This window comes from Plutella xylostella, chromosome 23 (assembly GCF_932276165.1).
Source record: "Plutella xylostella chromosome 23, ilPluXylo3.1, whole genome shotgun sequence".
Taxonomy (NCBI): domain Eukaryota; kingdom Metazoa; phylum Arthropoda; class Insecta; order Lepidoptera; family Plutellidae; genus Plutella; species Plutella xylostella.
This window is the reverse complement of record NC_064003.1, coordinates 2,836,553-2,863,131: the sequence shown is the minus strand read 5'-3', so window position 1 is coordinate 2,863,131 and position 26,579 is coordinate 2,836,553. Positions and strand designations below refer to the sequence as shown.

The following is a 26,579-nucleotide window of genomic DNA, read 5'->3' as shown; positions in this document are numbered from 1 at the left end:
TCGCCGTAAATAACTCAAGGGCCTCCTCAGTTGGCCGAGTAGATTCCACGGAACAGGGAAATTGGTAAACGTGAAGAATAATAAGATCTTAGCTTTGACGACCGAATGGCGTAGTGGTTAGTGACCCTGACTACTGAGCCGAAGGTCCCGGGTTCGATTCCCGGCTGGGGCAGATATTTGTTTAAAGACAGATATTTGTACTCGGGTCTTGGGTGTTGATATTTATATTTAGTATCTATCTATCTATGTATTTGTGTAGATATATCAGCTGTCCGACACCCATAACACAGGTTCTGCCTAGCTTGGGGTCGGATGGCCGTGTGTGAGATGTCCCCACATATTTATTTATTTATTTATTTATTCTTATGACAGAAATACAGTTGTGCGACCATTATGCAACCGTAAAACTGCATTGATTCCCACGAAGGTCTTCGAACCGTTTACTTATTTAAGCATCATCATAAGACGAAAATCTACTGCATTTTAAATTCAAATACAATGAATGGATTGTTGTTGAATAAATAAAGAAATACAAATACTGCAGAATATAGTGGGCTGAAAATAAACCAGACCCCCTCTCAGTAGCAATATTACTCTAAAAGGGTCAGGTTTCTGTGCAGGCTACTAGGCCTCTCCCAATACGCGTCATAAAATTCCTCAAAACTCAAAGTGGATATTTGTTGGCTGACTTAATTTTATTGTCATCAAGCGTGAACGTGAATTTTCCTTTAACATTAAGCAATCATACCACAAATAATAACAGCCACACTGACTTCTAAACACTTCTCTTTTTACAACATTCCCAGTAACTGAAGCGGATAGATTAAGAGGATGATAAGGACGGCCCTTGGGACCGCGTCTTCTTAATACAAACAAATCTGTGTCGTCATTTTTGAAGGCAACAGCCATTTTTCTTAGTAATCTTTTAGCATTTCGCGACTCCTCCGTGCTACAGTCGGGGATTGCTTTGGAAATTGACGCAATTATTTTCATGGTATTCTGAAGAGAAGATAAAGAGGCTAAAGGTTTTTGAGCGCCTGTAAATAGGGTATAAATATGGCGGGGCAGATTTATTAATCTGTACATGTACCTACAAAAACACAATACAAATAATTAAACATAATCCCATGACTGAATCAAACCTGAGTGGCTAATAGATACAATATTGTGATTTTAGTATACCGATCGAAAGGGAAAACGGTTATGATTATTACAGATTAAATCTTATAAGATGTTAGTAGAAATTTATTGAAAGAGTCGTTATAGAAACGCCCTTGGCTAGTTAAATTCTTTTTACATCTAGCTACAGACTTTGAAAACTTCGCTTACCCTGAAAAGTTTTAATGAAAATTGTTAATGCAACAGCAATTACGGAAATGGGTTAAAATGCTTCGTACACAGTTTTTAAAAGGGATTTGAAATGGTTCATATAATATTTATTTTAAAACAGATTTCAGCTTTTTTAAGACTTTATGTAAAATGATTTTTTTTTACTATGATTTGTAGGTAAGTATACAAAAAATACATTCATTCACACATATACATACATAAAAGTATAGTTATATACTATCACTTCAGGTGAGGAGTAGGCTCATTATTTTTAATCATGAATAGTCAGCAAAAGAGATTATTATTTACTTATAGTATGTACTTATACTCCCAGCGCAAACAATTTAATTTCAAAATCCAGTTATTGCCTACGCTGTGATATACTCTTGATCCTATATAGGTTTATAGTTTTTGAGCAGGACTTTAATTCATATATACTTACGTAAATTTCTTCAAAAAAGAAACCAAGGTATACAATACATTATACATATTATTTTTTTTATTTTATTATTGTTAAGGAAACATACAGATCAGATGGATGCATTAAAGTTAAATACATAAGTAGTACATATTATAATTATAATAGAAACACAGTTGGTAGGTATATAAAATTAAGAATAAATTTACACACACACGCACTCACGCCTTGTACTAATGTACTCCCTTGCGGGGTAGGCAGAGATGCATTACCTACTGCGCCCACTTATTCTTAATTTTATTCTTAATTTTATACACCAACTGTGTTGCTAGCGAGTAAATAGTTGCTTTTCCCCCGAGGCAGGGACGAGGCGACCCGTGCGGACCAGTAATAAACACAAAAATGCAAAACTGCTCACATAAAGTCTTTGAGCTCCGCGCGCTCAGAATAATCTTTATTTCCTTCGAAAATAGCAGTTTGTTCGGAAACTCTTGTAACATTGTCTCGTACGATTTTTACCTTTGACCGGGAAAGTCCCAGGTCGGTATTGAATTGGTCTTTATCCCCGGATAATGAATACAGAAGAAGAACAGTGGCTGTGTTCAAAAGTTCAAAGAGATAAGTCTATTTGTGTTCTTAACAGGCTGGCTTAACATTTTTTAATGAAGATAGTATAAATCTTGTTGCTCACTAGATCTTTCAGAGCAGGTACCTGCCTACCTCAGAAGGTAATAAGTAGGTATAGTCACAGAATAATAACTAGGTACCACCTAAAAAAGTTTTTTTTTTTTAAACATGTTTAAATTAATTGGCTTGTGTTCAGGCAATCAAAAGTACATCAAGTTAGCAACAATAACAACAACACAATACAACTCACATTATTCTACCCTATCCACTGTTCTCTAGTCTTCTTTCTTCTAGACTAGGTACCTACGTTATATACCTACACACACATATGGCGATTCAGCTGTTTCTATCGAGTTTCATTTGTTTCTTGGCAAAGCACGCGGCTTTACTTTCCGCGGACCAATCAAGGTACTTTCGTCGCTCAAAGCCAATGAACTTTAAAATAAATTAAGAATATTATTTCTTTTACTTTTCTACCTTTTTATGTCTGACAAAGAACCTTAGCAAAACTGGAGAAATAAGTACTTCTTTCTTGTATTGAATGTTGCTATTTTCAGTCTAAGAATTTATTTAGTCGTTGCTAAGTATCTTGTTTAATTTAAAAGAAACGTTTTAAAATTATGATGTTTCTTGCTACTATGAATACACGTATATCGATTTACTTAACATCCTACGATCCATAGAATGTTCAAATAACATCATAAATTAATTAATCATCAATAAAATCATCAACAAGAACGGCTCGGTACACGGCTGGCCTAGCATAGGGGCCTCTTCCTAGGATCGTCACTAGGCCACTACGTGCTATGTGGACGGTTTTGTCCTTGGGCATCGGGAAAGCATATAATACTCGTATATACTAATCAATATCTGCCGTGCGTAATTTGCTGTGCAAACGAGTGTTTGCATTTTAGACTTTGTTGTGAACACGCGGACACGCCTATCGTACGTATCGGACCAAACGGATCTTCATAAATGTATGGAGAAAAAGCGTCGGCAATGCCGATGAAGTGCACGCATTGATGTGAATTTCTATTACTTCAAAGAATACTAGTACAGCATTCAGTGATGCGTCCGTTGCGTACGATGCCGAAAGATGGATGCTTACCATTAGGTAAGCTGCAAGGCCATGGACCTATTTCCCGATAACGACCTCCACAATATATACTTATTTATACCTTTTACGTTTGCTTAAAATAATGGTCATCACCCATATTCATTTATGTGTTTTTCTTCGACCATTTACAACAGTCGAACGGTTATTATGATATAATACATACTCCTAGGTACCTCTTCCCACACAATCCTCCGTCTTTGCCCAACAATGTCCGCGTATTGTTGCCACGGCGGGCAGTGTATTGCAATTGTGTAAAAATCTCGATCTTCCCAGTAACGAGTGGAAAATGCGATCCGGCACAATGGCCGGTCGTTAGACGTGAATGCAGGCGAGAGTGTGCAGTTGTAATGGCCACTGCGATATACTCCCGCTGAATTGTGTAGGTACAGAGGCAGAGTCGTGTAGAAGTCTGGAGTATGTGTTTGGAACTTAGTTTAATAAAATACGAAAAAGATGGTGTAAACAAACCAAAAACTGTAGGTAAGTACCAGGTTTTAGGTTCAACTAATGACCACCATTTGATTGTACCATTGAATAAGGTCACAAATCTTCTAACCGAGATAATTAAAAATAAGAGCCCTGACACTATATTTTTTCTATATTGATAATCTCAGAGTGTACAGTAAGGGGCAGATATACCTGACCCCTCTCAGAAGCATTGTTACTATGAGAGGGGGGTCAGGTTTCTCTGCACCTGACCGTACCACTCTGGAGTTTGTATTTGCGAGTTAGCTGTCAGATTTGTTATTCTTACTTACCGATGGAAGTAGTAGTTGAGATGTCCATTTTGGTGTCAGATGTGTTTGTAGTTTTGGATAATTTATGTATATGTTGTCATATTACCAAGATTTCTAAACAAATAATTTGTTTTTCGATTGATACCAGATAAATACAGTAAATAGATGAGCGTGAAATGAAACGTTACGATTTCACAACTACCCTCAGTAATTATTATTGACTGAGATTCTAAAAATGTAAGTAATAAGATGGTAATAAGCAACAAAGCAAAATAAACATAAATATTTTTTTTAATATGAACTGAAGAAATCACTGAATTTGAATACTGATGTTGTGCGCAATCATTAGATATACAAACAAATTTGTTCATGTAAGTAATTTACTTGTGTAAAACATTAAGTAAAGTGAATACCATTTCAGCATAATAGTACGTCATCTACACTATATTAATATAAATATTATGATTTTAGAATCTGAAGAATGGCTCATAAAGCGTCACCCAAAAAGAAGTTAAAATTCTTCATCAAGTCATCGCCGAATGATCAAAAACCAAAACGGGCCGCTAAAACTGAAAACTATCAACAACAGACGGGTTATACAAGACTTTACAACTGGAGACAACGAAGAAACAACATCAAAAGGGAAATATTCCCTGATACGGAACCCCATCAACATACTTCCACACAACTGCAGTACAGTAATAATCTTAATGTAGACACTAGTTACTGTCGAGTGCCGTATAGTGCCGCTTACAACGCAGTAGCAACCGTACCAGTTACTACCATACCCTATTATGATGCATCATACCACAACAGATTCGTACAAGCCTACACTCCTGCGCAGAAGTGGCACTGGCCGCCAACTACAACCGTCCTCAGTCCTGTCATATCTGTGCCAGTGCCTCAAGTTACTTTCATTAACTCCCCACTAGTGATTCCTTCAGTGTACCCTATGTTGACCACGCAGCATGTTCTAGTACCTACCACCCCTGTCCTGTCACCCATGATGCCCCAAGGGTACATGAACATGTCCCCTAGTTTGTACCCTTCTCCACCCAAACACAAAAATGATGTTTATTACACCCCCTTAGCTCAAAACTCAGTTGTAGACTATTATTCGGAAAACATGGATACGTCCAATCAATTCGATCAAACCACTAGTTCGGACCAAAATGTTTTGAACAACACAATGGACACCAACGATCCTTTAGCCAAATACTTCGAATTGCCTTCGGATTTATTTTACAATCCAATGAAATACAAAGCGTACGATCCAAATTTTTTGATTGATGCGTTTTGCTCCCTCGATTTGAGAGCTCAGGATGTGACCTGGGTGTTGGATCTAGAGGTGGGTCATCCTAGGAGGTCCACTGCAAGAGAGTTGGCTATTTACGATTGTCAGTCTTGTATGATAACTTGTAAGAATGCGCCGACGGTGATGCACCCTGGGTTTTCCCGTTGCGGTTCGAAGCTGCAAGATCTGTTGATATACTATTACGACAGTGTGATATCCTCGTGGTACATTGGGTTCAGTAACTACTACGGTGACGATTCAGTGAGGAACTTTCAAGCCTGGCTGACTCCTGTCATGGATGTGTTCGGCTTGTGTTGGTGCTTGTAATGCATGGCAGAAACGCATGTCTAATTTTAACTGTAAATACGAATGAACTTTGAATGCTCCTGTAAATAATAATTGTAAATTGAATGAACTGCAACTTTTTAACGATGGAAATTAAACCTGATGATTATGTTTGTAATGAAATTGGAAATAAATTATTTTGAATAAGAGTATTTTGCTATTTCGTTAATAAGGTTCGGATTCGATTATCGATGTAATTCTACCGCAGTATTCATCTTATCTAACCTAGGTGACCTAGGCAGTCCCTAATGGCCCGGCTGTAATTTGTGGCTGCTCCATTCTGTGCCTAGATGGCTAAGGAATGGGATAGACTTACAAATGGTGCTAGCACTAAGCTAAGATATATTTAGACTATCTAACAATAGGTCTAGATATTGTCTAACTATCCATGGGTCTACTTGAATACTTCTTTAATCATGTCGTTAGTATAACAACAGAATAATAAATAGTACCTACCATGTACCTGACTGAAGTTTAAAAACCCATGATTACGATATGAAATTTTGTAGACATGCATTTGTCTCTAAATTTACATAAAACATGAAGCTTTTCTATCTACAAAAATAAAAGTTTTTATTGACAGGATTTAATGAAAACATATTTTTATAGCTTATTCTACAGAGAAGGTCTTAGTAATTTATATTCTAGTCTTCGTATATTCATTACCTCTTATTTACTGTATAATCATCTGAAATGAGAAATGAAACTCACAACTTTTGTCAATAGTTTCATTATTTTAATCATTAACAAAAATTACTGAAAAAGAACAAAATGGAGTCAACGCCGCTATAAACTATGTTTCAAACAAAATATAATATTCCTACAGACACATCACTGGAGTAGCACTTCTTATCATATAATTATGTATAATGTGTGTGATTTGGTCATTCATTCACATTATTTCTACAATAAAATTCTTATATTTTTACAATAACATGCTTATATCGCTAACATTAACAAAAAATACAATTTCATAGATATTTTTTTACAAAAAAACTATAAATAGGAATAGCGTATTTACATAAAAGTTCTACAACGATTTTGTCTTATTGTTAAATTAAAAATAATACTGTTATATCTACAAAGCATCTAATAGGCAAGAAAATACTATGCAGTATTTACATAAAAAGAAAATTCTTTGCACGAAAACGCAAAAAATATTTTGTATAAATGCAAAAATATACAATTTGACTTATGAAAAGTAAGCGCAGGCTTTTTAATATTTACATACATATAATGCATTATTACTATTTAAATTTTTGTTGGCATAAAAACAGCACTCTTATTTTATGTCAAACATAAAAGAGTGTAAATAAAGTAAAGGTTTACGTCGTCACTTGATATTATTATCTTATTCAATAATTGTTACATTAAAGTCCATTTATCATTAATTCATGAGTCCATTTTGGGCGTTTTTATGTCCAAGCCTATACTTACACCGATATTTGAAGCTTTGAAAAGATTCATACAGAATTTCACAATAGTCGCGAGTTCTGCATAGCTTCTGAGGATTAGCACGAGTCCAATGGCCAAACTAATAATTTTACAAATGACTTTTTGGTTTAGCGTGAAAGCAGAAAGGATCAAACTGCATTCAGCGCAAATCATTGTAACTTCCGGAGTAATTCGCAGTCTAGTAGCGGCGCCATTACTAATGCAGGCGTGCCCGCGAACACAAACCAACTACACAGCAAACATTTCACAAAACGTTTAACACGGACAACAACATCTGAATAATAAATTTTAATACTCGTGCTAGAACCACAACGTTTCGGTGTTACGTTATATCCTTGAATAAAACGCCTCAGAAAACGTTGAATCGAATCAACGTTTTTGAAGGTAACTTGCACTTTGCACAAACACTGCGGCGGCCGAGAGTCCGCCGATTGTCTTTTGTTTTTCATGCGAATCGGATTCGCCGGTTCGGCGTTTCCATTTTCGAATCGTGTCGGTTCGCGCGATCGTCACTTTGTTTTGTTCTTTTATGAATCACAACCACGTTCGGTGTTTGAATAGTCTATGTGTTGACAGTCTGCAGGATCCACGGGACGAACTTGGATATTCTGGTGCAGACTCCGGGCAGGTTCGCCTCCCCGCAGCCGATGCCCCAGCTGATGATACCCGCCAGGAAGTATTTTCTGTCTTTGCCTTTGACCTGGAAAATGAAAATTATATTTGAACTTCAAACTTAACCATTTGGTTCATTTATCATTAAATGTACGCAGTGTGAATGTTATCGCTTATTTTGTCCGACTCGGCTTTTTTATAAAAGTTTTATTAATTAGGTATACATTATAAATGTAACGATGTTTTTTTTTATTTATACCTACTTCTTTTCATGACTGTTACATATTATATGCCCACAAAACAGTAACCATCTCTAATAAACTACGACCCTACCATATAATAATACTATTGCGGCCTACTTAGTACTTTGGACTTGCTCCATAAGGGAGTACAAAGCTTGTTTATGTTACGCCACACTTTCCCAGTAAGTAATTAAACACACTTAACTAAGAATCTACGGCCAATTAAACTTGTGAAATAACTCTCTAATCTAATTCCCAGGCAAAGCCTAAATAACCCATTAGGCAATCCCTGGACAATATGCCAATCTATCTGATCCTCTTAACTATACAGGGTGTTGAAAAAAGGGTATACTAAGCCGAAACCAGCATGTGCAGCATGTTATATTATCTAAGCCCGAAACTGAAATCAGAATTTCAAAATTCGTGAAAAAAAAAAACATTTTCCATAGAAACTTAGTTTGTTCACGAGACTTTTTACTATGGAGAATGGTTTTTTTTACGCCAATTTTAAAATTCTGATTTCAGATATAACATCCGCTGCACATGCTGGTTTCTGGTTAGTATACCCTTTTTGCAACACCCTGTATAGTTGAATAACGCAAATAGCCGTACAAACTTGAGTCCAAGCCATTAGAATACTTAGGGGTGAGAACTGAGGATTCTATATCATGAATAGTATTAGGCACATGTTATGTGCGTCATGGTGTCTGCCAATAGGGAATATTTTCTATTTATAAGTTACTAACATAATCTACTGGGCCAGTTGGGATGTCTTGGGCAGATGTCCCTGAGCTGGCCCAAGATCGCAAAGGAGAGAATTAGTAAGTAAAGTAATATAATCTAATTATTATGAAGTAAGTAAGTTTTGTATCCATCATTCCCTTTATCGTTTAAATACCAAGAAACACTTGCACTCTAAAGAATTGACGATACGAAAAATCTAGTTAGCTAAAGCGAAGGTAAAGTAGATTTTAAAATACAAAAAGCAACGGACCATGCGCTTTTCTCCAAACAAATTCAAGATACGCGACATTTATTTTAAAAATTCTTCTGTGCTATGTTTATTTACAAAATTCCAAATAAAATACATGCGACGTGAAATATTTCAGGGAATAAAAGAAGCGTGAAAAATGCTCGGCAAGGTGGATTGATCGCTCCCGAAAAGTGTTCTCCTGAATTTCTTGCGAAACCGTTGCACCCTGAAACTGGGGGGTCACTCTCAAAGAAGAAAAACGAAGTTTCGGAACCTTGCTGCGATAGCCACGACTTTATCTCGTTGTATTAAACGAGCCGATTGCACGACAGCTCTCGTTCGTTCGTTTTTCGTCAGTATAGAGTAACCCGCCTGCTTGTTTAGTGTTTGTCTGTTCAGTAAAGTGAAAACGTGCCTTAGACTCTAATGACGTGCGATTGTACAGATTGTTGCTACTTGTAAAGGAGTAATAAGAGCTTTATTTGCTTGACAAACTCTCTGAGACCTCTTAGCACTCTAAGAATTCTGTTTGATACTCTCGCTTAGTCCACTTCTGCCCGGTGTGTTATAGGATTAGGTTCAGCCAAACACGCAATGCAGCACAGTAAAGCCTACTAATGTGAGTTGCAGAAAATCCTAATAAATAAAAGTCACGTTCCTAAGCCAAACATGGCGCATTTTGTTGCATTTTTAAAACTTGTTTCCCTTTCATTCTGTCTAGAATGTTCCACAAAGACGCAGAAAGTTTGCGGTGTGCACGAAACATTTTTAAAATTTGTTTCCGAGCCACAGTACTGCCGAGGTACCTCCAGCAGACGAACATTTACAAATTTAATTCAAATTCCCGGCGAACCACAGAACCTATTCAATAAATGAATCTTGAAAGTCTGGAAAAAAGTTTACGTAGTAGGTATACGAATTTCGAATTCCTATCGGAAAATTGGGAGCTTTCAAACAGAATTGAAGGATAAATCTTTATTTTCCCGCTGGGCTTTCGTATGTTTTGAAGGAATTTAATGTCACAGAATTTCTTTTAATATTCTAGATCAAACGATATTCTAAACATGTTGATACTAGGCTATATTATAAAAATATCTTCTTTAGTTACTGAGACTACCTACAGAATTTCAGCTATAAGGAAGGACTATTAGGATACGAGATCAGGTATAAAATATTTGCGAGCACTGTTTTTTCGTTTACAAAAAGTCCCTTAGTCTCCCTCCTCTCAGTATTACTGATTATGGAAACTAATTGATAGTGTTCAGTTTGTGTCTCCCGGGAAAGAATGGGCCCTCGGCTAATTCTAGTAAACGTTTACAAAAATGTCCTTAGTCCCCCTCTCAGTAATACGTACTGATTAAATTCAAATTAATTGATACACTCAAGAAACAGTTCCGCAAAGAAACAGTTCCACTCACAAAATTCCTCCATTGAATGGCCTCAATTTTTTTAAACATTTAACAGGAAATTTAAACAAAATGTCTGTTAATATTGTGGTGCGTTTTTAAATTAAATGTAGTTCTATATTGCAGACGGCGTCATTAAGCTAGTCTTTTCCGCTTAGGAGTAATTTAATCATTTTCTCCCTGGAACTTTTTCATTGCCCGTGAGTGTAGTACAACAAACCTGCAAGGGTCCCCCGGAGTCCCCCTGGCATGAGTCGTGGCCCCCGCGGTCATGTCCTGCGCAGAGAAAGATGTCGGGAATGAACTCATGCCGCCCAGCACTCAGGAACATGGACTTGCATCGCTCATTCGATACTATCGGCACTTGGACCTGGGAAAAAAACGTCAATCTTTATTATGGGAAAGAAAATTGGGCGCCTCGTTTTAATAAGGACAAATTGGACGAAAAAATTGTCGAGCTATTACTGGAGACGTGATTAATTATTTCGGCGGGTCTTGGGAAGTTGGAAATATATTATGTCTTTTAATTATGAGTTTCTTTTGTGCGTAGATTGTTGTGGGAACAATGAAAGGTCGAATCCACCTCTACAGGTGGCATGCAATTAATTTGAAAACAAAACAAAGGTGTAAACAGCAAAATAACTGACCCATTTCTTTTATGATAACCATCATTAAGAAAACTTCACAGCGAGTCAACTCTAATCTTTAATTTAATTTTTGACCCCCGATGTAAAAGATGGGTATTATAGGTTTAAAATGACTGCACTGCATAACTTTCGAGGTATTTTTTTGGGTCAAACCATACGTTATGATATCACGAGTGTTCTTAGCCATAGCAACTTTGAGTGTTCAATGACGGTTTTTTTAACGTTGCTTATCTTATTAACTTATCAGCACGTACCTCTTGCAAAATCGACGGCAAAACCCCTCCTTCAGAGAGTCTTCCCCAACCAGTCACGGTTGCATTTTCGCCCACCAGCAGATCATCAGTGGCCGGCAGACAGATGGGAGCTATGTGCGGCGCAAACAACACAGGCGCTTCCAACTTCACCAGTGCCAGGTCGTATTCATACGTGAAGAAGTTATACTTCGGGTGAACAGCTTTCCTCGCCACCCCTCGTTCTACAAACGGGAATTTCTCGGACACAGATGAGAAGTCGTATTCGCCAACTCGAATGCGGATTTGAGACGTCAGCAGGCTGGAAGTGTAAAGATTTCACAATAAGCTCGGAAAGGAAATAAGGCGGCGGGGTGTATTGAGCGTCTGGATAATATTATGTTGTACATGTTACGGTAAGTAGACGCTTGACGCACGGTTTTAGCTGTACGGTTAATAGAAATGGTTTACCTATGTACAATAGAATAACCAAATAGTACAAATACAATTTATTATAACGAAAGTTAAGAAAGTTGCGTTAGTGGCGATCGAACAAAATATTTAGCAGCTATAAGTAGTTTTGTTGATGCTTACTAAAAAAGGCTCTTTTGCATTTCAAAAAAAAGTTGTTGTTTGTCCATATCATACGCCCAAATCACACAATAATCTGACGTGTGCAGGTGCACCAAAGTTCTCTGAAATCAACCGGCCTATTTTAAAGAGGCCATAAATTCACGTGTGAATTCTAATGAGAGAACTCCCTCTTACCTGTGACTCAACATTACATCTAGATACAGTCCAAACTTACTCATCAACACAATGGCCGGCCGTAGCGATCCAGCCCTCATTGATAATAGCGCCGCCACACCGGTGCGTGGACGAGAAGCCGAAGAAGCTCGTCCGTCTGACGGAGACCTGCCACGGCCAGCGCCCGAAGGACGAGTCCTGGCCGCCCATGATGCGGGTCTCGGGGCGAGGCCACATGCGGACCACGCCGCACTCTGGAAGGGTGGAGGGTTGTAGATTATTAAAGGTTGTCTGGAAGAAATCGCTTTAAGCGATAAGACAAGAGAGAGAGAAGATAATATAATGATGTATGTGATTAAGTTTTTGGTTACTGTGTCTGTTTTTTGTGCACAAAGAACAGTTTATCTTAGCTTATTATCACATGACATGTGGGGTTTTTAGGTACGGTTATGAGAGAAATGGGGTTAAAAGTCAAATACAGTGGACTAGGACTGGTGTAATTGTCCGTTGTTGTTTATCATCAAAGATCAACGCGCACTCAGGAGCTTATTATCAACTTCTCAGTTTACTTTTATGACAGACATAGAACAGAACACATACTCAATGATTTATTGGCTAGATAATATTCTATATTAGCTTTATAAAAGGCTGGTGACAAGCAGTAGGTATAAAAAATACAAAGTCAATATTAAATCATACATTTATAAATGCTAGGAAACACCACAGACAGAATTTTCAAAAGTCCACTAAATAAAATTCGAAACCGCACAAACAAGTTTCAGCTTATTTTATGACGCCCGAAAGTCTTGAATTTCGTCCGGAAAACCAAACCGGAAGTACATATTCCGTTCAAACTGCACCCACTTCGCAGCGCAAAGATGGTGGAGCCTCCAGACGTGGCAGAGGAAACATCCGGCCAACAACTAGCGCCTGCCAACAAACTGATAACTTCCACCGAACTAAAAGGTGTCTTCGCCGAAATTGATTTTAAAATTGAACTCGTAGTTGGCAGATATGAACCTATGGGGAGGCACGTTTTGCGGGAAATTAGAAATTAGGTTTTGCGGCTGTCGGGGTGTCGGGTGCTGGGCATTATAAAACTGTACAACGAATCGAACTGTTCGAATCTGTTATTAAATGCGGCGCTGTGATTGGATGAACGAATGACAGAATGTAAATGTGTAGTTTTCTCGTAGATTTAATGTAAGTACCCTTAGATATTTCTGAGTTAGGTAAGTACTAACAAGATAATTTCAATCACTCAAGTCTGTCTAGCATAAATTGTTAAAGTACTTATGTCTACTCAAAAATGTCTAGCTTTCTAGGATCACCTCAAGTTTCTGAAAAATATTACTCTAAAGAAATGGGAGATCCTCATAAAAAATTCAATGCATGAGCGACAAATGGCTATAAGTCGGGTAGTTAAGTCTACGACTCGACCCTACATGTATAATTTATATTTTTTTCAACCCTTAGACCGTTTTTGACCTTTATGAGGTGAAAGTCCAGACGAAAATGTAATAAATATTATGTTTTTGTCACTAATGTTCAACTTTTAAGGGCTCTTTTTCAGGTTATCCCTTGGTATTCGTGATTTTCATATATCCAAAATGAGTTTCTTAATAGTGAGAATGATATTGCGAAATGTGAGCTTGATATTTTTATAATTTTTTATGAGTACAAATTCAGTAGCAACTTAACTAAAATCTAAATAAAGTAAAGGTAGGGTGGAGGGTAGGGAAGGGTAAGAGGCGTTGTGAACCAGCTAGTATGTTATGAAAGTTTCCCGTCTATTGGCTTACTGACACACAGGGTCACCCTAGTTTAGGAACCAGGGTCTACCACATCTCGTTTGTTTTATATATTTAATACTTACCAGAAATTTAATATGATACACTCACGAGCAATAAAAAGGTTCCAGTAACAATAGCACCAAATTTAAATAAATAAATGAAATATGTGGGGACATCTCACACACGGCCATCCGACCCCAAGCTAGGCAGAACCTGTATTATGGGTGTCGGACAGCTGATATATCTACTCAAATACATAGATAGATACTAAATATAAATATCAACACCCAAGACCCGAGTACAAATATCTGTCTTTAAACAAATATCTGCCCCAGCCGGGAATCGAACCCGGGACCATCGGCTCAGTAGTCAGGTCACTAACCACTACGCCATTCGGTCGTCAATTAGCCCACATTCATTAATTTGGTGGGGAGATTTTGTGAGTGGATCTTTTTCATTGCACGTGAGTGTATTATGTTCAATTGTTTATATTAGCAACTGCCTCTAATACATCAAAACAAACCTACCTGCAGAGGCCTGCGTCCTAGGCGGCTCCGTGACCTGATTATCAGTTTTATTGATCATATTATACGCCGGGTCTTTAGGCTTCACATAGTTCTTGTGTGGCTTGGCCGTAGTCGTTGTGAACTTCTTGGTGGGCTTGGGCTTCCCCGCCGGCTTATCCCAGCTGGAGGGGCGCGGCTTCGTGATGAAGGAGGCCTCGGTGGACGCCTGCCAGTGGAGTGTGTTCACGTTGTTTGGTCGGGACCATTGACCTGCAAGAGTTTGGGGTTGATTATGTTTATTAGGATATTTTATTATAGGGTGCAAGAAAGGAGCTTCTACAAGTGACGTAGGTATCATTGAAACAAAAAAAAATCTCTTTATAAATATTGCACGGAGGCTAGATGATAATGTGTAAAGAAATTAGCGGTTTTAAATCTATTCAAGATTTTGTTGATTCTTGGCCAATCACCGATTTTGTGGCTAAAGAATCTTGAATCTTAACTTTGCATTTGAAAAACGGTACCTAATACTCGTATATTAATTTAGGTAGAAAAACAAAACTTAACAAGTAATACTAAGTAGGTAAGTACCTACGAAAATACTTTAAAAAGAAAGTTCGCAAAGAAAAATACGGAATCAGAGAGGGCTAATTTATTCCAACTCAAAAGATTTGAGCCGATTCTAATGATCATTTGAACTTTTACATACAAAGAAAAAGTAAGGACTTATTTTTATGTAAAACTACCTACTCGATAATTTTCGATAATATCGCTTACAACATGTTCACTACGAAATTGGCATATATTTGATGTAGCACAAAAGTCTCTAATAAGCTTTGAAAGCACTCAGGCAAAAGAGCTTTGATAAAAGCTGTACTTAACATGCTAATGTATTTTTAATAACTTTCCACGGCCAAAAGAAATTGAAATTAGAAGGTTCCTTAATATTTTACTATATCAACGCCATCTACATATTGTTGTATGAACTAGGTACTAACCTGACGAGATGCTGTTTTCAGCTGCTTGCTCGGAGACCGCCATCGGCCGCGCGTTAGCCACTAAGCTAGGACTAGAAGAAATCTTGTTGTGCGGACTAGTTTCCTGTACTGGCGGCCGGGGCTCCCCGCTCGGCCTATTTACATTATTTTGGTACTTATTTACACTGCTATACGATAATTTATGAGCTATATCACTATTTTGTTCGCTACTTGAATCTAAGTTTCCTAATGAAGGTAAGTTTATTTCAGGTGGCCGATAGCCGTGTGACGTAGGCGCGCCATCTATTGGCTTGGTCATGAACGACGGCCTCTGCGTCTGGAAGCCCGGCCGCTGTATCGTCTGTGTCGACAGCTCGGCGGAGTGCGTAGTGCTGAGTGTGGTGCTAGATGGCGCTGTGTAAGGTTTCTCTGTGACTGTGACTGGGCTCTGGGTTTCTAGAATAAAAGAAAATGAATGATTGAGTATGAATAACTTACAAAATACACAGTGGTGTTATACAAATAGGGCCTTTTAATAAATTTTGCTAGGCTTACAGTATTGCGGGCGGTCCTTGTCCTAAAGGCAATTACGATTACAAGCTGATGATGATGATAAATGTAATCAGATTCTTATTTATCACAGCTCATACAGATATCCTAGCAGCTGCAATAACCAATCCAATAACCTTACCTATTTACCACTGCCGGAAGACAGCTAATCCCCTTTTACCATTCGGCCATTAATGCTACATTTATACCAACATGGTATCCATATTGGTCAAATTCATATTGTTTTCTAAGAAGGGTGTGAGTGTTTAAATTACTCTAGTTACTGCTACCGTACCACCACCGACACATCAACAAAACTAACAATCCATAAGCAGCGACGCTCACCTATCGAACATCTGTCAGATCCACACAAGTTACTTCAGATTTTACAAGCGACCGACGCTGCTTATGGATAGTTAGCCGCTATTGTTCGCTGGTGGTAACCCTGTATACCTGTCTCTGGCGGCAGCAGACAACAAGACCCGAACATGAAGCCGTCCACGCACACCCCGGCGTGCAGGCCGCCCGCGCGGTTGCACTCCTGCACCCACATGCACGCGCCGCGAGACCCGCCCGCCAGGCACGACTTGCGAGACATCTGGTGACCTGGAGAAAGAGGAGAGTTCTAGTGAGACATCTGGTAAGTGACCTGTTGCCTTGCATTCAAAGACTGTGAGGCATCTGGTGACCTGGTGGAGGAGAGAGGGGTGTTGTTAGTAAGTGAACTGCAGAGGGTTGTTGCTGAGACATCTAGTAAGTGACCTGCTGCATATTGCATGTAGGACTTGCGAGACATTGACCTGCGGGGGGGAGAGGGTGATACTTGAGACATTTAGTAAGAAGACAGGGTTCTGTTGAGACATCTAATAAGAAGAGAGGGTTCTTCTTAAGAGATCTAGTAAGTGGCCTGCTGCATATTGCATGCAGGACTTGCGAGACATCTGGTGACCTGGAAGAGAGGGCTGTTATTGAGACATTTGGTAAGTGACCGGAAGGGGAGCAGCATACGGGTCCGTCATCGTTCCACCAATCACAGCGCTTTATTTATAGCGAATGGCGATTTAGTGACGCTTATCTACGTCGATAACGAACTCGCTACTGCATATTGCATTTAAAGACTAAATTAATTATAAAAAATTAGCAAATTACATATCTTGGCGCAATGAAAAGATTTGCAAGAGCCTGGAGACCTATTATGAAGCAGAATAATCAAAAACTGGACCAAGCGGATTAAACAAAGTCTACTTTTATCAAAGAGGAATATAATTAAGCAGAACAGGAAGAATAGCAGGATGTGCAAGGAGAAGATATAAATTCCTAAAAATCATAAGAAAATTAAGGAACGCTATGTTACAAACTTAAAAAGTATATCTTATCTAAGGGTAGACTAGATGAATCCCATAGATATAAATAACATAATCAGAAATAATGAACCCATTAACAAAACAAAATGATTAAAATAAAATAACTGACAAACTTAATAGAACAAGATAGCACAAACATGGCTGCCGAGCGCAGGATTTCTCTGAACAGATCGACATCGTAACCGATTAAACACTAAATGAATAGCTTCATACTTCGATTGCTTCTCAGCCAAGGCTAGATTAGCTAGATCTAATCGCCAAGTCACCCGTTCGCCCATTTCTGCACAACCCATAAATTATTAGTATAAACGTTCAATAAATTCTAAATACTGTTGTGGTTGCAAGATTCAGTCATTGCCACAGGCGCAAACTTCTGATGCATCTGTGTACCGTAATGCGCATAAAAGGGAACCAAGATTTTCCAATTGAAGTGTAGGAATTAACGGCCAATCGTGAGGGAGATAAAATTCAGTTAGCATTTCGGGTTTGGTAGTGGCCAGATGTATTTATGGACGCGGAAGCTTTTAATGCTGATGGAATGGACGAGGATAAGCGTGTGGTTGTAGTAAAAATCAGAATAATAAGACTAGTAATTATACAAATGATCATAGAATTATTCATATACAAAAAAAAAAAACTCTGAAAAAGTAGTATGAAGCTCCCAACCTCTCTACGCATGAAGAAATTTAAATTTTGGTATCGATTCGTTTAAACATGTTCCTAATCAGCCCCCATCCCACAATGCAATAAATCACGAAGACAAGAATGTATCTATGTACGAGTGGTAGTATCTGCTTAAAAAGAAACGATTCTCCACATTCCCAGACTGTTAGCGATTTCGACTAGAAAAAAGAATGAGGTCACTAACGCAGTTCGTCACGACCCAAATACTTAAAACAATCCTCGAGGCAGAATTGGGGAAACCTTTGCAATAAAAAAGAAAAGACGCGTTCTTAATTTGAACAAAAGATTACGTATGAACGTTATGGCAGCGTATTTATATTTGGAACAATGTCACATTGTTGCTCAACTGCAATCGTGTGAAGGAACATTTGTGGCCTAACTCAAAGCGGACGTATTTGTACATATTGATATCGGATTAATGGCATCAATTGGTATTATTATTCTTAAATAGATCAATATCTACAACTGAATTATCTGGCTACTTTCCTAATAATATTGTGGTTGTCTGGAAGAGATTACTTTTAGTAATAAGGCCGCCAATTGTACCATTTTTCTTTTCTATGTTTGTGAAACTTTTCTGTTTGTGTGCAATAAAGTGTATTTTATCTTTTATCTTTATCTTTAATACTTGACAGTAGAAAATACATGACAACATTGAAAAAAGTTTAGGTACAGATTCATAACACACTACTCAAAAATAGATGCTTAATCAGAACCACAACAACACAAATATAATTAAGTATGTAGATAGAAGTAAATTTAATAATTGAGTTACATTACATTCCTGTAAACGTGGTTTGTGAAGCGGAACTGTTTAGATACGCATCGCAACCGAAGAATGTAATAAATATTTTCCAACGCATAGTTACACTCACGAGCAATGATGAAATTTCAGTGACAATAGCACCAAATTACTCCTAAGAGGAAAAGACTAGCTAAGTGATTTCTTCTGCAATATTGAAATACATAATGATGATTATGGCACGGTTATCTATAAACAAATTAATAAATAAATACATTTAACGGCGCACAACCATCTGCAATATTGCAATACGCATCTTCAATTTAACTTAGTTGAAGTTAAAAACCTGCGGCCGCCGTGGTTTTAAAACAAAATAATATATAACAACAACAAAATAAGTAAGAATAAATTTTGAGTCGAATGTTAATAAAATACTAGATCTTAAAGGTGGAAACTTCTTGACCTAAGTTATCTTTAGTTTTTACATAATTATATAACTTAATTAGGTACGTTGTCCTAAAAAAATGTTTAATTATCACAGAGGCCCAAATTGTTATGAAGAAAATGATGAAAAGCGTCGAGTTTCATCTCATAAAGGATGTTGAATATCCGCATACACTGCAAAGGAAACTGTTAGCCGCGGGAAATTGAGTACATAATGCGTTTTCACGTCCCACGCTTTGTTTTTGTTTTCTTCTAAAAACTCATAAATTCATAAATATGATTTCTTAGATTCATATTTTCCGATAGTGTGGAGCGATTCTAACAAAACAGTCTATCACGTGTTAATTTGCATAAAAAAGAAGAATCAATATGTTGAATAAGAAACTTGTAAGTAAACTTCCAATCTGTATTTTACGAGATAATACTACCTAATTGATATCAAAATGTAGGTTATGGTAGGGTGGTAATTATACAATTATTTACTTACATGACATGAGAGTACTGTAGTGGTTTGGAAACTAATCCTCGTTACACGGGTACGTTATGAACGTAGATATACGTCGACGTTGACGATTTGCCATAAATACGACACGCTTTTATTGGTGGAAGGAGTATTAAACAAGTTTATCGAGGTCGATAGCAGAATCGTACCGCGGCACCAGTAGTTTAACCACTAAAATGTAACAAGTACGGAGTAAGTACATCACTACAATTCAACTTGCAAATGAACACATTTCAACGACACCTAATTAAAACCCACGAAACGAGGATTCCACGGAACTGTAATGTTAATGCAGAACTAATTAAACTAATGCACGCCCTTCATTAATATTAACAAATGACAACCTCTGCGGAATAGTAAAAGGGCATGTAGGAAATAAGGCCTCGTTTTGACATAAAGATATATGTACACTTGTCCAAAATTAATAATGCACATGCAGATCTTCACACCCGAATCATTAAATCGTAAGAGCCTTAAAAAAAACAATAGCATTTTGCACCTTGTTCGAAAGAAATAGGAGTCAATATCATGGGTCACATAATCGAAAACAACCGATCTGTCAAAGATTTCTATGCGCATTATCAATTTTGGAGCACTGTATTATTTTAGTGACAGCCCGTCTAGTACTTACAGGCTTTGCAATTTTTGAAAATTATTAAAGTTTACGTTTTCTTCTGTCATCTGCATACATTATCAGTCAAAAGTCGCATGATAGTTTCCGCTAGAGGCGCCACTTTGTATGCGAGAAAACGTAAACTTTTATAGTTTCCGACAATCTATCAAACCTGTACTAGACCTAATTTACTAAACGTTACTATGTTAGTAAACACGGGATAAGCATTATATACAGACAAGAAACATGAGGTGCAAGGTAGGTACATAATAAACTGCCTTAGCAACTGGAGCGATCTCTAATAGGCAACCTTAAAGGAAGAATGAGATGCAATCCAATTGAAGTACGAGGGCTACTCCGAAAAGATCGGGAATAGAATACTTAGGAATAAATTAGAGTGAAACCTTTTTGGTGTATCAAATGTAGTGTTTTTTCAAACATAATTCCATTTTCGAATTTTAAAAAAAGTAAAAAATAAAAGAGTATTGACCATTTGAATTTGACAAGTCGGTGTAAAAAATGGAGCTTACGCGGGAACATTTCCGTGCAATAATTTTTCACAACTTTCGTCGAGGTTTATCTCAAGAACAATGTCTCGCCGAGCTTGTTTCTATTTATAAACTTGAAGCACCAAGTAAAACGACTATACAGGGTGGCCCAAAGAGTGACGTCCAAAGGAAAATGTTTGATTCCTTAGGTCAAGGGGTAGCCAAATCACCCCCATGTATGTTCAGCAATTTTTTGTAGTTTAGGAGTTATGATTTTTTTTAACAAATTTTCTACGAAAATCGACCTCAGTGGATCAATTATGTTTTATTATTTTTTTGGATAACTTTCTTAAATTATTTTTTATTTTTGTGTCATCCTCTTAAGTTGTTCTTTTAACCATAAAAGTTTCAGCTTCCTAGCTGTAATGTAAGTTAGTTATTTTTATGTCGAAAGTTCAAATTATATCATCGAGCTAGACTGCTCTGAATTTTCTACTTGAAATTAAAAATTGAAATAGATATTCTCATGGTCCCTTATTAATTTTAAAAACTCCGCAAGGTTCCAAAATAAAATAAAAATTAAAATAAACTATTGCTTAATAGGGTATTATTTGCAGAAAACAGCCTTCAAAGGTTCTTGGGTGGAAATTACCTAATTAGTAAATTGTTTCAGAAAGTTGAAAGATTCCTGTTATGTCATTACTAAGAACTAATTCAGTTAGAAAAAGTATCAAATTACAGGGAAAATAAAATTATTTACTAATTTTTTTTATTTAAGTTACATTTTTGAATGTAAAGCAATAGTTTATTTTTATTTTTATGTTATTTTGGAACCTTGCGGAGTTTTTAAAATTAATAAGGGACCATGAGAATATCTAGTTCAATTTTTAATTTCAAGTTGAAAATTCAGAGCAGTCTAGCTCGATGATATAATTTGAACTTTCGATATAAAAATAACTAACTTACATTACAGGTAGGAAGCTGAAACTTTTATGGTTAAAAGAACAACTTCAGAGGATGACACAAAAATAAAAAATCATTTTAAAAAGTTATCCTAAAAAATAATAAAACATAATTGATCCACTGAGGTCGATTTTCGTAGAAAATTTGTTAAAAAAATCATAACTCCTAAACTACTAAAAATTGCTGAACATACATGGGGGTGATTTGGCTACCCCTTGACCTAAGGAATCAAACATTTTCCTTTGGACGTCACTCTTTGGGCCACCCTGTATATCGTTGGTATTCTGAGTTTCGCCGTGGACGTTCCTCTCTTACCACAGTCCCTTCTACTGGTCGGCCAAAAACAGCGGTAACACAAGATAACATCGATGCTGTACGCCAGTTAATAAAAGAAGATAGACATGTGACATACGAGCAGATTCGGGCTTCTCTCAGCATTGGTATGACAGCCATTCAAACCATTTTACATGAAGAACTGGGTGTCAAGAAGTTAGTTTCGCGCTGGGTGCCCCACCGTTTGACCGAGGAACAAAAGTCGGCTCGTGTTAATTGGTGTCGATCTGCTCTGCAACGGTTCAATGGAGGCAGTTCAAATGCTGTCTACAATATCGTCTCTGGTGATGAATCGTGGATTTATTCATATGAGCCCGAAAGAAAACATCAATCGGCAGTTTGGGTCTTCGAAGGTGAGGTCAAGCCAACAAAAGTTATTCGCTCACGCAGCGTGTCGAAAAAAATGGTCGCTTCGTTTGTATCGAAAACTGGCCATGTGGCTACGATTCCATTACAAGAACAAAGGACGGTTACTGCTGATTGGTACACAACAGTTTGTTTGCCGGAAGTCGTAAGAGAACTTCGTAAAACTAACCCGAATCGTCGTATAATCCTTCACCACGATAATGCAAGCTCTCATACCGCTCGCAAATCAAGAACGTTTTTAAATATGGAAAACGTGGAGTTGATGGACCATCCTCCGTATAGCCCTGATCTGAGCCCCAATGATTATTTTACATTCCCAAGAATTAAAGATATGCTACGTGGTCAACGGTTTAGCGGCCCAGAAGAGGCGGTCGAAGCTTACAAATCAGCTGTTTTGACAGTATCCACTTCAGACTGGAATTACTGTTTCAATGATTGGTTTAATCGAATGAAAAAGTGCATTGAATGTCACGGAGACTACTTTGAAAAACAATAAAAGTAAATAATATTATGATATATTTGTACTTTTTTCTATTCCCGATCATTTCGGTATCGCCCTCGTATTGAGTTTATATTTTGTATGATGAATATAATGATAGGCATAAATATACCATAAAAAATAAAATTAAAAATATCTTGCCATTTGAAGATTATTCATTCACCATAATGATCACTTAGGCCCGGGTCTCCTATTTACGCCGTAGATCGCGTCCAGCGTCACGCCGTAGGCCGCGTCACAATGCTCATTATGTCTACGCGCCAACGTCGGCGTGTGAGGGAGACCGCATCAGTACATTTCTATAGTGAGCATCGTGACGCGGCCTACGGCGTGACGCTGGACGCGACCTACGGCGTAAATAGGAGACCCAGGCCTTATCAAATCAGTATCGCTTCTACGAACAAGCCAGACAAAACGTGAAACTAGAAAGTCATTTGCATTCAAAATGATCGTCGATAAATCTTAATCAACGCCTATTAATGTCGTAATAAGTTTGTAATATGTAACAGACGAAGCGATGGGCGCGGTACTAAGAACCATGTCAAGTGTACGTTTTCTGGTATTAGTATCCTTAGTACAGGTTCTATAGTTTACAAATAAAGAAAAATATTTTGTGTTTTCAATTTTTCAATCATCCGCTTTCAGTGTGTATTTTTACGGCAAGAGGCAACATATTGTAAGCTTTTACGAGTATGATATTATGTATGCTTTAATTATAAAATAAATGCTATAAAATTATTAAACCTCCACATTTATACAAACTATCACAAACTAACCTAGGCGTAGTATTTAATTGTCATTTTAATTAATCATAATTGTATTCCGTGGACTGAAGGATATTAAATTAATGCCTAGCGATACAATAGGATTTGGTTTTTTTTTACAATGAAGGTTTGTACATATCAAACGATCTCGATACAGACATACCTAGATTTATTTCACAAACTAAATCTTAATTACCAATTCATGAATGCATTTCATAGCCTTCCAAATCCAACACCTTACTGTCGAAAACTTTACTGTAGTAAACTCGCACTAGGTGCGCTGGAAGTTAAAACGCAACTCACGCGTTCTTTGTTACGACAAGAAAGCGAAAGTAAATCCACGGGGAGCTAGCTGTTTACGTTTAGTTCGGGTTCATTCATAAAGATGCTCTATGGACGGCACGGAAAGGAAGTAGGATTATTTATTACTAGCTGTACCTGCGAGCTTCGCTTCGCCTTAGGTTAAGTTTTCCCGTGGGAATTCCGGGATAAAAAGTAGCCTATGTTCTTTCTCAGGGTCTAGACCATATACCAAATTTCATTCAAATCGGTTCCGTAGTTTTGGCGTGAAAGAGTAACAGACAGACAGACAGACAGACATACACAGCTACTTTCGCATTTATAATATTAGTTAGGATTAGGATTAGGATAAAGGCGGCTTAGCAAGGAGCGATGGTAAATGTTAACTATACTTATGACTTATGAGCAATGAAAAAGTTCCACCCGTCAATGACATTTTTATATCACTGGAACTTTTTCATTGACCGTGAGTTTATTAATTAGTGTTTATGTTACTTATATAATTATTTAAGTTAAAGACCGACTACGCTAAGAAACTAACAATTTACTTACTTATAACAGATTTCCGCAGAAAGCATTTTCTTTGAGCTACTATCCACATGAATACACAAGCAAAGAATAAGAAGGATTATTATTTATGCAATGGTCACTGAGATAGACTTAATTTAATGCCCCTTGCGTACGGTGGTCATGTCTTCAGCAAAGCTCTTTGTGGATAAAGCATCTTTGTTTACGGTTAAAAGAAGAAAAACTGTTGCGTGTGAAAAACTTAAAGTAGAGAAAAAGTTGTTGAGAATGACCTTATACCTACTTTGTGCGAATAATAGGGTGTAATCTTGACTTTGTACGTAGGTACAGCCTTAGTCTAGTACAGGCTTGATAGTTTGTCGAAAACTATAAAAATTAACGTTGTCTCGCATACAAAAAACTCACAAAACGACTTTTCATTGATTCAACATTGATAATTTGTTATTTTGACAAGGTACACGACTGTATAGCTACTTATGAAACTGACCATAAAACAAGCAATATTCTCCCGCCAATTACAATAATTCTAGCAAGCATGTAGATCATAGTAGGCAATCAACCTACTGTGCCCTTTATCAAATTACATTATTCATAACCAATTTTCATAAAAACTCCATAAACAATTGGGTGTCCCAAGAATATTTGTGTCAGTTAAAAATAAAGCCAAAGTAAGAGAAACGTTGCAAGCGAAGGGCAAACACAGGTGTTTTCTTGAATAACTAATTTATGTTTGGAAATCTTGGAAAGTGCCGCATACTCTGTATCGTATTTTGACAAGTGACCTTGCCAAATACTTTCTGAATATTTCCTATTTACCTACATAGTTTTAACGCCGTTCTGTATGTGTAGACATATAAGCTGTTCGATACCCATATTACAGGCTCTGCCTAGGTTGGGGTCGGATGGCCGTATGCGAGATGTCCCCATATTATATTTACGTAGGTATCATAACCGTTCGTCCGTAGTCCGGGGTGTTAGATTATGCGTTGAAAGGCCATACCTATATGTACAGGATCAGTTGTAGCTGATGCTTGATAATTTTCACACAGCCAAGTGTTATCTATTTCACAAAGGCCCGATTTCCACTTGTCTCATGGAAGCTAAGTTAAACTCAGCGGTTATACCTAATACACTGTGGCCTCGCTGAACCGTTGTTCTAGCTAGAGATGTCATGAATTACTGAATTCGAATCCGGAGTGTGCCAACAGTTTACGGATTATTCTATCTACACTCAAAAACAGGCAATGAAAAAATTCCACTTACAAAATGTCGACACGAAATGACCCAATTTTATTAAATATAACATTTAATTTAGAATTTGTTAAAAATATTTACGTTTTTAGTTGGTGATATTCGGATGCGCTGTTAAATTTAATTCAATATTACGGACAGCGTTATTAAGCTAGCCTTTTCCGATTAGGCGGACCCTAGACCTACAATAACATGGGATATATTGCACAATAAGTGCAATTGTGCAATAAGATTGTATTACGTTTTGAATCCAAATGACGTTTGCGCAATCTTCAATATTAACCCTAGACGATGAATTATATTGCACCATTTTCAATATTGCGCAATATAATTGATCGTCTAGGGGCCGCCTTAAGTGTAATTTGCTTAGGTGCTATGTCACTGGAAGTTTTTCATTGCTTACTTGCACTTGTATTGCACATTCGTGTCCGTATAGTTACATACGAATACGGATCTCTGCCACATCCCTGGCTGTGCGTTTCCACTCATCCCAAACCACACGGATCCCGCTTCCTTATTAGCAAACTCATTAGGCAGCGTCTAATGAAGTTCCATTGTCTGGTGTAAGGTTAAGCGAATCGGTTTTTTACTTTAAGTTTTGCAATGAAGCCAGTATAAGTTTATTTGTTTATTTCTTTATTCTACAAATACAAAATATGAATGTACATAAGGGGTTAGCCAACCTACAAGAATTATGGAGAAGGAGTAAATATGTGCAAAAAAAAATGTACTTA

At 37.3% G+C, this 26,579-nt stretch overlaps 2 protein-coding genes across 3 annotated transcripts in view; one reads left to right on the top strand and one right to left on the bottom strand.

Annotated features, from left to right (window-relative positions):
• Positions 1–4,469: 4,469 nt before the first annotated feature.
• LOC105389049 lies at positions 4,470–5,849 on the top strand. Its single transcript, XM_011560105.3, has 2 exons — positions 4,470–4,599; positions 4,700–5,849. Exon 2 carries the CDS (start codon positions 4,710–4,712, stop codon positions 5,847–5,849), a length of 1,140 nt encoding a protein of 379 aa, XP_011558407.3. The 5' UTR covers positions 4,470–4,599; positions 4,700–4,709.
• Positions 5,850–6,581: 732 nt separating this feature from the next.
• LOC105389050 (serine proteinase stubble) overlaps positions 6,582–26,579 on the bottom strand; it is a 98,185-nt gene continuing 78,187 nt past the window's right edge. For both annotated transcript variants that reach the window (XM_038113622.2, XM_048629354.1), the window contains exons 4-10: positions 16,458–16,610; positions 15,477–15,911; positions 14,500–14,748; positions 12,241–12,433; positions 11,457–11,754; positions 10,776–10,925; positions 6,582–8,022 (exon numbers count right to left, since the gene is read on the bottom strand). In XM_038113622.2, the coding sequence (XP_037969550.2) occupies positions 7,885–8,022; positions 10,776–10,925; positions 11,457–11,754; positions 12,241–12,433; positions 14,500–14,748; positions 15,477–15,911; positions 16,458–16,610 (1,616 nt within the window). In that variant the 3' untranslated portion in view covers positions 6,582–7,884. The remainder of the gene's footprint in view (positions 8,023–10,775; positions 10,926–11,456; positions 11,755–12,240; positions 12,434–14,499; positions 14,749–15,476; positions 15,912–16,457; positions 16,611–26,579) is intronic.